The sequence below is a fragment of the Schistocerca nitens genome, chromosome 3 (assembly GCF_023898315.1).
Source record: "Schistocerca nitens isolate TAMUIC-IGC-003100 chromosome 3, iqSchNite1.1, whole genome shotgun sequence".
In the NCBI taxonomy this organism is placed as follows: domain Eukaryota; kingdom Metazoa; phylum Arthropoda; class Insecta; order Orthoptera; family Acrididae; genus Schistocerca; species Schistocerca nitens.
The window spans coordinates 764,829,034-764,842,907 of record NC_064616.1 but is presented as its reverse complement, the minus strand read 5'-3'; the positions used below and the strand labels follow the sequence as shown (position 1 = coordinate 764,842,907).

At 47.7% G+C, this 13,874-nt stretch overlaps 1 protein-coding gene across 2 annotated transcripts in view; it reads left to right on the top strand.

Annotated features, from left to right (window-relative positions):
• Window positions 1-13,874, top strand: part of LOC126248761 (mucin-6-like) — a 292,688-nt gene that overhangs the window by 185,001 nt on the left and 93,813 nt on the right. For both annotated transcript variants that reach the window (XM_049950115.1, XM_049950114.1), the window contains exon 3: window positions 3,741-3,951. In XM_049950115.1, the coding sequence (XP_049806072.1) occupies window positions 3,741-3,951 (211 nt within the window). The remainder of the gene's footprint in view (window positions 1-3,740; window positions 3,952-13,874) is intronic.

Sequence of the window (13,874 nt, the reverse complement as noted above, 5' to 3'; positions counted from 1 at the left end):
TGCGCAGCACTGTGAGGACACGTTGCAGAAACTGCGATGCACCATAACGTCAAAACACCCAGGAATACTGTAGGACAGGATCATCCTGTCACACGATAACCCCTATCCCCACACAGCTAGTCGGATGAAAGCGACGCTTCAGCGATTTGGTTGGCAAACACCACAACATCCTCCGTACAGCCCAGATCTTCCATCGTATGATTTTCGCATCTTTGGCGACCTGTAAAAGACATGCGTGGACGTCGTTTCCAGTCGCACGAGGAAGTCCAAGAGTGGGTGCAGCTGTGGACCGCGTTCTACGAAACAGGAATTGATCATCTCGTCCCCCAGTGGGATAAATGTTTTAATGTATGTGCCGATAACAAAGTAAGACAAAGCAAAGATGATGTTCTTTATAGGAAATGCTCAATATTTCCACCATCATTCCTCAACAATAGCTGTAGTCGAGGAATAATGTTGTGAACAGCACTGTAAAGCATGTCCGGAGTTACGGTGAGGCATCCCTATAGATGTCGGTCGATCACGATACACTTGCGACTTCAAAGTCAATAATCGCACGGACAGAGGTCTGGGGACCTGGGAGGCCAAGCATGACGAAAGTGGCGGCTGAGCACACGATCATCACCAAACGATGCGCGCAAGAGATCTTTCACGCGTCTAGCAATATGGGGTGGAGCGCCATCCTGCATAAACATCGTACGTTCCAGCAGGTGTTTATCAGCCAGGCTGGGGATGATGTGATTCTGTAACATATCGGCGTACTTCTCACCCGTCACGGTGCATCTACAAAACCAGAATCACGCATTTCCGCGAATAACGGTAGATGTGGTAAATCCAAACCATACCGTGACTTTCTCGTCGTGCAATGGAGTTTCCACGACAGTTCTAGGATTTTCGGTAGCCCAAATTCTGCAGTTGTGGGCGTTGACAGACCCTCGGAGCGTGAAATGAGCTTCGTCGGTCCACAACACGTTACTCAACCAATCGTCATCTTCCGCCATCTTTTGAAACGCCCACACCGCAAATGCCCTCCGCTTCACTAAATCGCCGGGTTACAGTTCATGATGCCGGTGGATTTTGTACGGATAGCATCGAGGGGTACGCCTAAGTGCCAACCAAACAGTAGTGTACGGAATGCCAGTGCGACGTGCGACTGCACGAGCGCTGATTTCCCCGTGCATAGACGAACCTACTACAGACTCCATTTCGTCCTGAACTGTCTGAGCAGCATTACGCCTTGCGCTCGGTCGGCCACTACGGGGTATTTCGTCTAAACAACCCGTGGCTTCGAACTTCGAAATCATTCTCGCCACAGCTACATTTGTCAACGGACCTTCACCCGTTCGAATCCCCTTCCTATGGCGATAGGATCGTAACGCTCAACTAGCACATTCCCCATTTTGATAATACAGCTTCACTAAAAGCGCCTTTTCAGGTAACGTCAACATGCTGCGACTGCTGGCGCATCTGATTCTCTCTCTCATTACAGCTCCTTTTATACATGATTGTCATGCGCAGTCACTGTGCATGGAACTATTCCATGGTCCTGTTGTCGCAGATGTTCGGATTTCATTTCACTGCCTCTCAAATGTAGAGAAGTAGCTGGAAGATTTACCTACATGTAGCAAATAAAACATTTTTGATTCTCACTGTTGTTTCGGCACCGATCAGACCTTGAAAAAAAGTTGCCCTCGTATTATAGTGTACTTCTACTCGGGTCATTTTTCGCTTCTAATTATGACACTCCTTGTATACAAATTCAACATTTGGGGGCCCCTCTAAGCTTGGCATCCCAAGCAACCGCTTATGTCGCTTGGGACTTAAACCGCGCCATCCCATACCCTTACTCACGGGGTGTAGCTTGCTGTCTCCCTGAATGCCGGACATTTGCCACGCCGGACATTTGCCACTCTTGCCCCTTCGCCAGGTAGCGATGCCTCAGGTAAGGGACGCTCTTCCTCGTACTACTTCTGTCCGCTTTCAAACCGCCGTCTCCACATCTTACTCGATACAACCAGTACGCAAGGGACCTTCTTCTTCGACATCTTGGCCAAGTACAGAGCTTCTTTTCTGAAATCGAAATGTTTATAACTTTTGGAAAACGAAAGCAATACCGACGATTATGTCAGTATGTAATTAGTTCTGCCAAGTATAAATATAGATTCCTCTGTCCGTACGGTAGCTTTCTTTCACGCCTACTGATTGCGATAGAAACAGTCCATCGCCATGGGAGCAACAAAAAAGGAACGATGTTAAGAGATTGCGAATGTACGCTAATCATTTCTTTTTGACCACTACATTTGTGCCTACTTTAATTACTACAACTGCATGCCCAAAAGACAACAAGGAAAGAAGAAATGGGTATGTGAATGTTTGAAAAGAAGAACGACATACTTCATATTAATTTACTCTTTAAAATGCGATATCTCTTGCGGCGAAACATTAGTTAATAAAGTGTAGCGGGACAATGTTCAAAACATGATTGAAAATACGTTCACTAAATAGAGATAAGAAGATCTATGATTGACATATCATCTAAAGTCGATGTACAATTTTAAAATGTGAGAAATAAGGAAATGAAGTGATACAGAATGCTATGCTTGTAACGTACATTGTTGTTCTACATTGTTTAGTTCTGGTATTTACAGGGTCACAGAGAAAGCATCCTAGGTTTTGGAGGGAAAAGCCGTAAATGTAATGATCTGCACTACAACAGAAACAAGAAGCACAACTTAAGGAAAAATAATGTAATGTGTGTTCCAGCTCACAAGCGACATTGAAGCAGATAGTTCCTGTGACTGGAATAAATTAATAACTGGCTCCTTTTGCCGATCCACGGTCTCAGATGAAACAGTTGCTGAACAGTTCAAAGAAAACTTGAGCCTCATCACAAATAGGTACCCTACTCATACAATTATAGTTGGCAGTGACTTCAATCTACCTTCCAAATGTTGACAAAAAATACATTTTCAGATCATATTGTAGATAGAAAACAACTTCCGTAATTGTTCTAAATGCTTTTTTTAAAATTATTTTGAAGAATTAGTTCACGAGGCCATTCAAATTTTAAATGGTTACGAAAACACACTTGACCTCTTAGCCACAAATAATCCTGAGCATAACGACGGATACAGGGATTAGAGAACACACAGTCGTAGCGAGGCTCAATTCCGTAACAAAGAAATTCACCAAAATTAAACGCGAAATATATCTATTTACAAAAGCAACTAAAATTCGGTTGACGTCTTTCTAAGAGACAATCTCCAATCCTTCCAAACTATGTAAGTGAAGACCGTATGTGGCTTAAGTTCAAAGAAATAGTATCATCAGCACTCGAGAGATTCATACCAAATAAGTTAATAAGAGACGGAACTGATCCCCCATGGTACACAAAACAGGACAGAAAGCTGCTGCAGGAGCACCGAAAAAGGCAAGTATAATTTAGACGAACGCAAAATCTCCAAGATTGCGAAGTTTTACTGAGGCTCGAAATTTGGTGCGGATTTCAATGCGAGATGCATTTAATAGTTTCAACAACAAAACTCTCTCTAGACACGTGGCGGAAAATCCAAAGAGATTCTGCTTCTATGTGAAGTAAATCAGCGGAAAGGCTCAGTAAGCGATGGGGAGGAGGAGGAGGTGGAGGAAGGGGAGACACGGGACCCAACCCCTCAGAGCAGGTAAAATCGTGGCAAATGTCCGCACACCGTCTCCCTCACGATCTCGTTGCTGTGTTCCAGGTGCAGGTGGGCGGAGCGCCGACGGCGCCTCTGGTGGCGCGCCCGGGCCGGCCTACCAGAATCAACAACCGCGGGCCGCCGCGCATCACAGACGTGCCGCTGCCGCCGCCGCCCCCGCCGCCCGCCATGATGCCGCCACCGCCACCGCCTCCGCCACCCACCAGAGGACAGCACCCCTACCCTTTCCACCGGCCACACCTCTCCCATCAAGGTAAAAACCCTACCTTCTCTGCAGGTCAACTACGTTCCACCAATCCGGGGTTGCCAAGTATTCCGATTTAGGCGGGATTGCTCCGTATTTTCCGTTCAAAACCCGGCTCCCTATTAAATCCTCTCGGAATAGGTAAAAATCCCGATCACACAAAAATGGACAATATTTCGTATAACATTATGATTTGAACTTTAAATATTTATCATGGGTTTAAAATTGAGGAGCAGGCTTGTAAAAGTTACTGAAAACTAGGCAAGCCTGACTCAGTGGCTGTTGTTTTCGAGTACCGAGTCAGAAGTCGATGATAGTGCTCAGCCATTCCCTGCAAGAAGAACTAGGTTGTGTTGTGCAGTTTCCTTCGTGGAAAATTTCAACAAATATGGATTCGTCATCAGAGAGCGAAACTAAAGAAGTGCCAGTGCCGAAAAAGAAACAGAAGTCGAAAACTAAGCTCGCACGTAAATGGTATAAAGTTCACTCGTAGCTTAGAAAAGTTGAAGATGATCATGATGCTCACTGTACTGCGTGCCGCTCATATTTTAGTGCTTCTCATGGCGGAAAAAATTACTTTAAAAATACGCATACATTGCAGCACATAGGACTATTCAAAGGCTGGCCTTGAAAACGCAGATGAAAGTCATTTCTTTTTTTTAGGCCTATTTGTGTTTTGTCTAGGTTTCGTAAGAATCCCGATTTTGTTTAGGGAAAAAAAAAAAACCTGCCAACCCTGCATCTGTCTCGACTCTTAACAAGTACAAAACTGTTTCTGGACATTGCTACACCATGATGGAGCCGTCAGAATCCAATAAAATAAAGTCCTTGTAAGAGCCGTGGTAACAGTGAGACGCGATTACATTTACGGTGCAATAAAACAGTAGTACGAGCGCTCTAAACCAGTACCGTACTCGTGCGATGCGACTACGCAATGCAGTTAGAGCCCCTACTACGCATCGTAGCATCGCTGCTGGAAGTATGCACACGACGGGAATACAGTACCCTACTAGACGAGCCATTCAAAAACATTTTTGTGGCTGCAGTCATATCAACATTTTAACTGACTGACTTGATAAGAGCCGGCCGAAGTGGCCGTGCGGTTAAAGGCGCTGCAGTCTGGAACCGCAAGACCGCTACGGTCGCAGGTTCGAATCCTGCCTCGGGTGTGGATGTTTGTGATGTCCTTAGGTTAGTTAGGTTTAACTAGTTCTAAGTTCTAGGGGACTAATGACCTCAGCAGTTGAGTCCCATAGTGCTCAGAGCCATTTGAACCATTTTTTGATTTGACTTGATAAGATCTGAGTGACGTAAACACACCGCTAGATAAAGTAATGTAAGATAATATACCAGGCGTATTCCAAAACTTATGTCCGGTGACCATTATTAAGTTATGACGGGCATGGAGGAAGTTTCGCGCATACAGCGCTGTCTACCGCCCCTTTAGAAAACTACTGCAGAGCTGATTTGATTTAGTAGTCGTTTGCCAGTCGATAAGAGGGGGTCGTAATGGCCGAGACAATCGTAGGTACCGCCAGTTGTGAATTGCACGGTGTGATAAGATTTTTACTGGCAAAAGGATATTCAGCCGCTGAAATCAATCGTAAGTTATGACTAGTGTATGGACCTGAAATAATGAGTGACAAACAAGTTCGAAAATGTTGTCGAGAATTTCAAAATGGCCGCACAGTAGTTCACGATGAACAGAAAAGTGGCGGACGCAGTATTTGGATCGGCGACATCATTGATCAAGTGAAACAAAACTTCGAAGTGATCTGCGATTGACGATTAGTGGCCTGGCTAATGAATTCCAAAATATTGCTTGAACCTAAGTTTACAGGATTGTCGCTGAACAGCTTGGATATATGCGAGGTGGGTTCCAAAAACAGTGCACAACAGTTTTTAGAGCGATATAGATAAGATGGAGATGATTTGTTGTCCCATATAGCTATGGGCGATGAGACGTGGATATCGTACACCAATGCAGAATCGAAACAACGGTCAGTGCAGTCGCACCATTCAAGTTCACCCAGACCAAAGACGATTAAGCAGTCTCTGTTCTCGAATCGAAACATGATGGCTACATTTTTTAGGGACAAAAATGGAGTCGTTTTTATTGATTTCACGGACCGTTGGTCAGCAGCTGCAGCTCACATGTACTGTGAAACGCTAACCATACAGACGCGCGATCCAAAATCGACGCCGCAGGAAACTACCGTCTGGCATAATTCTCGTTCACGACAACGCACTCGCTCACACCGCTGCCAAAACCAAGGATAAGTTTCACGATTTTCATTGGGAACTTTGTGAGCAGTCTCTGTATAGTCCCGACCTTGCATCAAGCGACTATTTCCTCTTCTTGCATTTTAAAAAGTGGCTACGTGGAGATTTCAAAACAGCAATGACCTCAAGATTGGCGCTACCAGCTGGTTCAGCGTTACAGAAAGTGTATAAATGTGAACGACGATTATTTGGAAAAGTAAAGTAGATATGAAGTAAATTATTACTGTCAACAAAAACCTTTTCTCGTGAGCCTATTTTTTAATGATCAAATGGACCTCAGTTTTGAAATGCGCCTCGTTTTAACAACTCGGTGGAAATGAATGAAAGTGCTGTAGCGTTTTTCCAAAAGTCTCCCTGACGTCACGTGGCGTGAGGTCAGCGGACTATAGCAACAAATGTGGCAGGCCCCTCACACGAGGCCGCTAAAGACGCGGGAGAAGACATTATGTATCAATGAGCGAGCAGTTACGGTGCACTGTACTGGTGTTCTTTATTACAACATGTCCCAGAGACAACATTTGAATGATTTCACACGAAGAAGAACCGAAAGGCAATTTGAAGAAGGATGACGTGTGACGAGTGTAGGCCAGGAGTTCGGTGTTGCTCACAGCGTTGTTTAATATGCACGGGGAGCGTTTCGAATTACAGACACTGCTGTCCGAAGGACAAGAGGCGGTCGACCACTATCAACTACAGCAGCAGATGGTCGCTACATTGTGCAACAGGCAAGAAGGGACTCAATCAAACAGCGGATGCAGTTGCAACTACATTTAATAGGAATGCAAGTCATGCAATGTCACGTTCCATATTGGCACGACGACTGCATGGAGATGGTCTCTTTGCCCGACGACCAGTACCTTGTGTTTCGTTGATACTGGCACGCCGGCGGCACAGTTTGCAGTGGTACCAAGAGTGTAGTGACTGTACCAACAAGTAGTGGGGTCACGTGCTCTTCTTGAATGACAACAAATTCAGTTTGATTAGTGGTTTCGAATGTAAGCTCATATGGCGAGGAATGGAAACATGTAATGCACACAGGAACATTGTCGAATATGGTCGTTTTGGTGGCCCAGATGTTACGATCTGGGGAGGCATAATGTTACATAGCCGTAATGACCACCAAATCTTATAACATGGTACACTCATCGGTCAACGTTATTGTTTTTTCAGGGATGCATTCGGCCCTGTCTTCATTTTTTACGGATGCCAATGCGCGACCACATCGAACAGCGCTGTTGTCTTTATATAAAACTATCATTTCTGTTCACTCATCATGTATTTTTTTCAGTTACCTTCTGCATTATACTGCAGCAGTTATTTTTATATGAGGCTATCAGCGCTATAGTGGCCTAACCCACAGCACACTGGTTTGTGAAATGGCCACTGGAAGATATTGATGTTTGCAGAATTGATGTGTAAGGTAGTGATTGCGGCATATGGCGATGATTTTGGTATACATAATGTGGTATGGTGTCCGGTAATCAGCTATATGTGGAATTAACTATAATAGCGTGATTCTTGAGTTTCTCCCGGCGTATTTGATAATCAAAATATCCACGGGTATGCTGCAAGTCTATAGTGTCCAACGGGCACAATATTTCGGCGATCATACATGTCGCCATCATCAGGTGAACTGACGGACTGAGCTCCTGTGAACGTGCCGGCACGAAGATCCGTACACTATGGCTGCTCAGAGGGAACTGGGTTCGGTCACGGCGGCGGCCGATTTAAATACCCTCCGCCCGCGGCGCGCTCCCTCCGCCGTCCGCGCCCCGCGCCACGGTCGCGCGGTGGAACAGATTGCGACGGCGTCTGAGATGACGTCGGTGTGATGGCTCTGTCCGCCGTGGTCGTCACAACTATACGTTTGCTCGATTTACTCTTGATTAACCCAATCTCTGGTTCCCAAGCCTTGCTAAGATTATAGCCACAGTCACGGTTTATGAGGTCGTCATTGGTGCGAATTTCGATGGCCTCTCTAACAACGCTGTCCCAGTATCTCGACGTCTGTACCAGAATCCTCGTGCGGTCATACTCCATAGCGTGATTTTCCGACAAACAATGTTCAGCGACCGCCGACTTGCTCGGATACATCAGTCGAGTGTGCCTCTGGTGTTCACGGCATCGATCCTCGACGGTACGCATCGTCTGACCAATATACGACTTGCCACATTGACACGGAATCTGGTACACGCCGGCCTTCCTCAAGCCGAGGTCATCTTTGGCGCTGCCCACCAGTGCACGGGTTTTATTCGGAGGACAAAACACAGTTCCGACCCGGTGTTTCTTCAGAATGCGGGCGATTTTCCCCGAGAGTGCGCCTGTGTATGGAATAAATGCAGTGCCTACCTCCTCCCTCATGACTTCATCCATCTCAACAGGTTGTGCTGCAGTGGTTGGGCGGAGAGCACGTTGAATCTGCCACTCTGAGTACCCATTTTTTCGAAATACAGTTCTCAGATGTTCCAATTCCTGGGGTAGACTCTCTGCGTCAGAGATAGTGCGCGCCCTATGTACTAGAGTTTCAAGTACCCCATTCCTCTGTGAAGGGTGGTGGCAGCTGTCTGCGTGCAAATACAGATCAGTGTGCGTTGTCTTCCGATACACCCCATGACCTAGGGTGCCGTCAGCCCTTCTCTTGACCAAGACGTCAAGGAAAGGTAAATTACCCTCCGTTTCAGTCTCCATAGTGAATCTGATGTTGGGGTGTATGGAGTTTAGATGTGTAAGGAAGTCAAGGAATCCATACCATGTGGCCAGATGACGAACGTGTCGTCCACGTAACGGAAAAAGCAAGTAGGTTTCCATACGGATGACGACAGGGCTTCCTCCTCGAAGTTCTCCATGTACAAATTCGCTACCACCGGTGGGAGTGGGCTACCCATGGCGACTCCCTCCGTTTGTTCGTAGTATTCTCCATTAAAAAGAAAATACGTGGAAGTCAAGACATGCCTAAAAAGTTCAGTGGTCTTCTCGTCAAACTTCTGACTAATAAATTCTAGTGACTCTCGCAGGGGTACCCTCGTAAACAAGGAAACGACGTCAAAACTCACCATGATATCTGACTCATCCAACCTGAGGCTATCAAGGCGTTTAACAAAATCCACGGAATTACGGATGTGATGAGGGCATTTACCCACATAAGGACTTAATATTCCCGTCAGGTATTTGGCCAACAAATATGTAGGTGCCCTGATGTTGCTGACAATGGGGCGTAATGGTACCCCCTCTTTGTGAACCTTCGGGAGTCCATATAGTCTAGGCGGTACCGGACCTTGGGGTAACAATTTCTTAGCGTCACCCTCCGGTAAATCTGCGTCCTTGAGAAGCGCCCTCGTCTTGTTCTCCACCTTCTTTGTAGGGTCAACGCTGATCTTCCGGTAGGAATCGTCATTTAGCAGGCTCTGCATCTTATCAGTGTAGTCCTTATGGGAGACCACAACTGTAGCATTGCCTTTGTCAGCCGGTAAGACAACAATTTCAGAGTGCTCCCTCAGATCACGAATCGCCGCCCTCTCTATACTGCTGATATTTGACTTCATCGGCTTGGATTTCGTCAACGCACGACAAGTTTCACGACGTATTTCCTCGGCTGATTCTGGCGGAAGTCGAGCTGCAACCTGTTCAACAGCACTAACAATTTCTGCGACCGGAGTGAACATGGGGGTGGGAGCGAAGTTGAGACCTTTCTGCAAAACCGAGACCGCATCATCACTCAACACCATGCCACTCAAATTGATGACAGTCTTGCACGGAACCTGCAGAGATGGTTTGTCAAGGAGACGTGAGAACTTAGCTGTTTGACGTCCCGTAGCCTTCTTATGGGCGGAATCAGCTGACACCCAGGTGACACCATCAATCCAATCCCAGGAAAAAGAAGTGAACTCACTAGCCAGTTGCAAATGTAGTTTGAGTAATTCCTGTGAGATAAACTCAAGGCTCCGGCGGGTGAATTGCACTCTCTCACGTACCAATGCGAGGCTGGCTCGTTTCTTGATTCTCTTAGCTGCTGCAGAATCGATGTGATGCATAACCTTAGCAAAATTTGGAACAACATTCTCGGAACGACATCTCTTTAGAAAGGCAAGAGTACTTAGCAAACGACATCTACGGTGGCGCAACTTTTCACATTTCTTCATGCTGCGATACATCTCCTTCCCGTAAAGGTGTATGATGTGATTCTTGAGTTTCTCCCGGCGTATTTGATAATCAAAATATCCACGGGTGTGCTGCCGGTCTATGGTGTCCAACGGGCACAATATTTCGGCGATCATACATGTCGCCACCATCAGGTGAACTGACGGACTGAGCTCCAGTGAACGTGCCGGCACGGAGATCCGTACGCTATGGCTGCTCAGAGGGAACTGGGTTCGGTCGCGGCGGCGGCCGATTTAAATACCCTCCGCCCGCGGCGCGCTCCCTCCCCCGTCCGCGCCCCGCGCCACGGTCGCGCGGTGGAACAGATTGCGACGGCGTCTGAGATAACGTCGGTGTGATGGCTCTGTCCGCCGTGGTCGTCACAACTATACATTTGCTCGATTTACTCTTGATTAACCCAACCGCTGGTTCCCAAGCCTTGCTAAGATTATAACCACAGTCACGGTTTATGAGGTCGTCATTGGTGCGAATTTCGATGGCCTCTCTAACAACGCTGTCCCAATATCTCGACGTCTGTACCAGAATCCTCGTGCGGTCGTACTCCATAGCGTGATTTTCCGACTAACAATGTTCAGCGACCGCCGACTTGCTCGGATACATCAGTCGAGTGTGCCTCTGGTGTTCACGGCATCGATCCTCGACGGTACGCATCGTCTGACCAATATACGACTTGCCACATTGACACGGAATCTGGTACACGCCGGCCTTCCTCAAACCGAGGTCATCTTTGGCGCTCTCCACCAGTGCACGGGTTTTATTCGGAGGACAAAACACAGTTCCGACCCGGTGTTTCTTCAGAATGCGGGCGATTTTCCCCGAGAGTGCGCCTATGTATGGAATAAATGGAGTGCCTACCTCCTCCCTCGTGACTTCATCCATCTCAACAGGTTGTGCTGCAGTGATTGGGCGGAGAGCACGTTGAATCTGCCACTCTGAGTACCCATTTTTTCGAAATACAGTTCTCAGATGTTCCAATTCCTGGGGTAGACTCTCTGCGTCAGAGATAGTGCGCGCCCTATGTACTAGAGTTTTAAGTACCCCATTCTTCTGTGAAGGGTGGTGGCAGCTGTCTGCGTGCAAATACAGATCAGTGTACGTTGTCTTCCGATACACCCCATGACATTCTCTCGCTCGCCGCGCCAACATGTCTGGACGCCAGAAGGGAAGACGAGGAGAACAAGTTGCCGCAATCGTTAGACTCCTGGGCCAAGCGTTTGGACTGGACAGCAAGCAGAAGAGGAAGAAACCTGTACAGTGCTTCCGCTGTCAGAAGTTGGGGCACTTCGCCGAGGATTGCACAGGAGTACTCGCGTGTTTGAAGTGTGCAAAGCCGCACCTCACACGCGACTGTACGAAGCCCAGGGAAGCCGCTGCTACATGTTGTAATTGCGGCGGTTCTCACGCCGCCAACCACCGTGGCTGCAGTTACCTCAAGAGCTGTGGCCGCGGGAAGGAGCGGCACACACACCGACGGCGAATTACTGCGCAAGAAGAGGTGACAAGGAATCAAGAAGCTGTAAATGCTCTGCCCGCGCATCACGCCACTGGCACTTCTGCCGGTGCTGGCGCGAGTGGAGGGCCATGCTGCTGCAATCCCTACAGCATTCACAAGATAGACGATGCTGTTGCCAACGCAGTTGCCGCTCTCAAATCTGCCATGGCAGGGGGGAGGGCTGCACTTCGGGCCGAGGTGGACGAGGTACGCCTCCAGCTCGCGCAGCTCCGCGAGTTGTTGGCCTGCAAATCTCGCCAGGGGCGAGAAGTTACGACTGCCACCATCGCCACGCAGACGGACGCTCTCCCGGCTCCTGCGGTAACGCAGGGCGCTGTGGGGGTGCCCATGGAGGTGGCAAATGAGATGTCTGCCCCCTCCTCGAAGGAGGAGGGCCAACGGAAACAGCCCCACCAGCAATACAAGATGACGTGACCAAAGGCATCGAAACGCCCGCCCGCCCTTCCGAGGACAAGGCGGGACTGCCGCTGCTGGGAGATGAAGTCACAACTGCTGCGCCCATCCAAGAACAGGACACAGAAGAGGTAGTCCACACGCCGGCAGCAGAGACAGAGATCACTGCGCCAGAACTGCTGAAGATGGTCGCAAAATCATTGCGTGACATGACGTTCGCGCATCTCAATACCCCGTACCCTTTTACCGCCTCCAATGTTCCTAAACCACCTCTACCCCACAAGCCTTATGATTTCGGCTGGGCAATTGCAAATCTGACCGCCGTCATTCCTAAGAGGGACTTAGACCTTATAAACCACTTCCCTATTTTTACCGACTATGACTGGCAGCGTATAATCGCTGCTATTCCGAGAGTTAAGCAGAAGAAGAACAAACATTCCTCTTCCTCTCGCCGCTAGTTTCCTAGCACCCATTTTATTTTATCCTGTCCAACTCAGACAAGTTTTAGCAAACCCTTTTTAATCCCAGTCAATTTTACCTTTATACTTGTGGAGTAAATGTCAATTGACAACAGACTCTGATATTGTAGACCACCTCAGGGGAGGTTGTCCATACCAGAGAGCTGCAAGCAAGCGACCGAACCCAGTTCCCTCTGAGCAGCCATAGCGTACGGATCTCCGTGCCGGCACATTCACAGGAGCTCAGTCCGTCAGTTCACCTGATGATGGCGACATGTATGATCGCCGAAATATTGTGCCCGTTGGACACTATAGACCGGCAGCACACCCGTGGATATTTTGATTAACTATAATAGCGTTTTTAGGCCATTTTTGTGTGAGTTAGGCCACTATTGTTTCAGCGCACTTCGCTGTAATACACAAAACATGTGGGATAGGCCATTATTGCTTCACACACTATAGTCAAACATTGGACAAGATACACACGAGGCATTTATGTTCATCATCCGCATCATCACTTACAGGGATGGTGTTGCCACATGGCTGTGCAGATGTCTTCCAATTATGGTAATAACCATGGCACACCAGGGGTACGAACTGCAGGCATGCACCTCGCTTATCGATGGGTGTGGTCCGGTGCTGGACTTTGTGTGAAAGGACCCTTGAAATCCTACCATCTGATATCTGCAAAATGTTCCGAGGGTGGGGCATTTCTTTGGCACTACATTTCCCTTCACGTTAATGTGTTCTTCCCCTTTTGATCGCTTTTCTTTTCAAATGTTCCATGCCCACAGGAGTGCATTCCAGATCCGTTTTTTTTTCTCACTGTGGTGCAATTATGGTACCAGTACTACAATCTCCCTCCGATTCGTCCATGGTTGACATAGTGGGTGTGGTATCCATCGATGTACTGGGTATATTGGGCTCTGCTAACATAACACGTAACTCATCCACTGTACCACCTGCACATTGGCTGAATCAGCCAGGTGCACATTCCACGTCTGAGGCATCGATAGTATTGTCCGATCCAAATAGGTCTGAAATGGAAATGTTCCTTATCTGCACTGGTGTCCATATCAAATCATGTGAGTCCAACAGTGGAACATAACACCAGCCTTAACATGCAA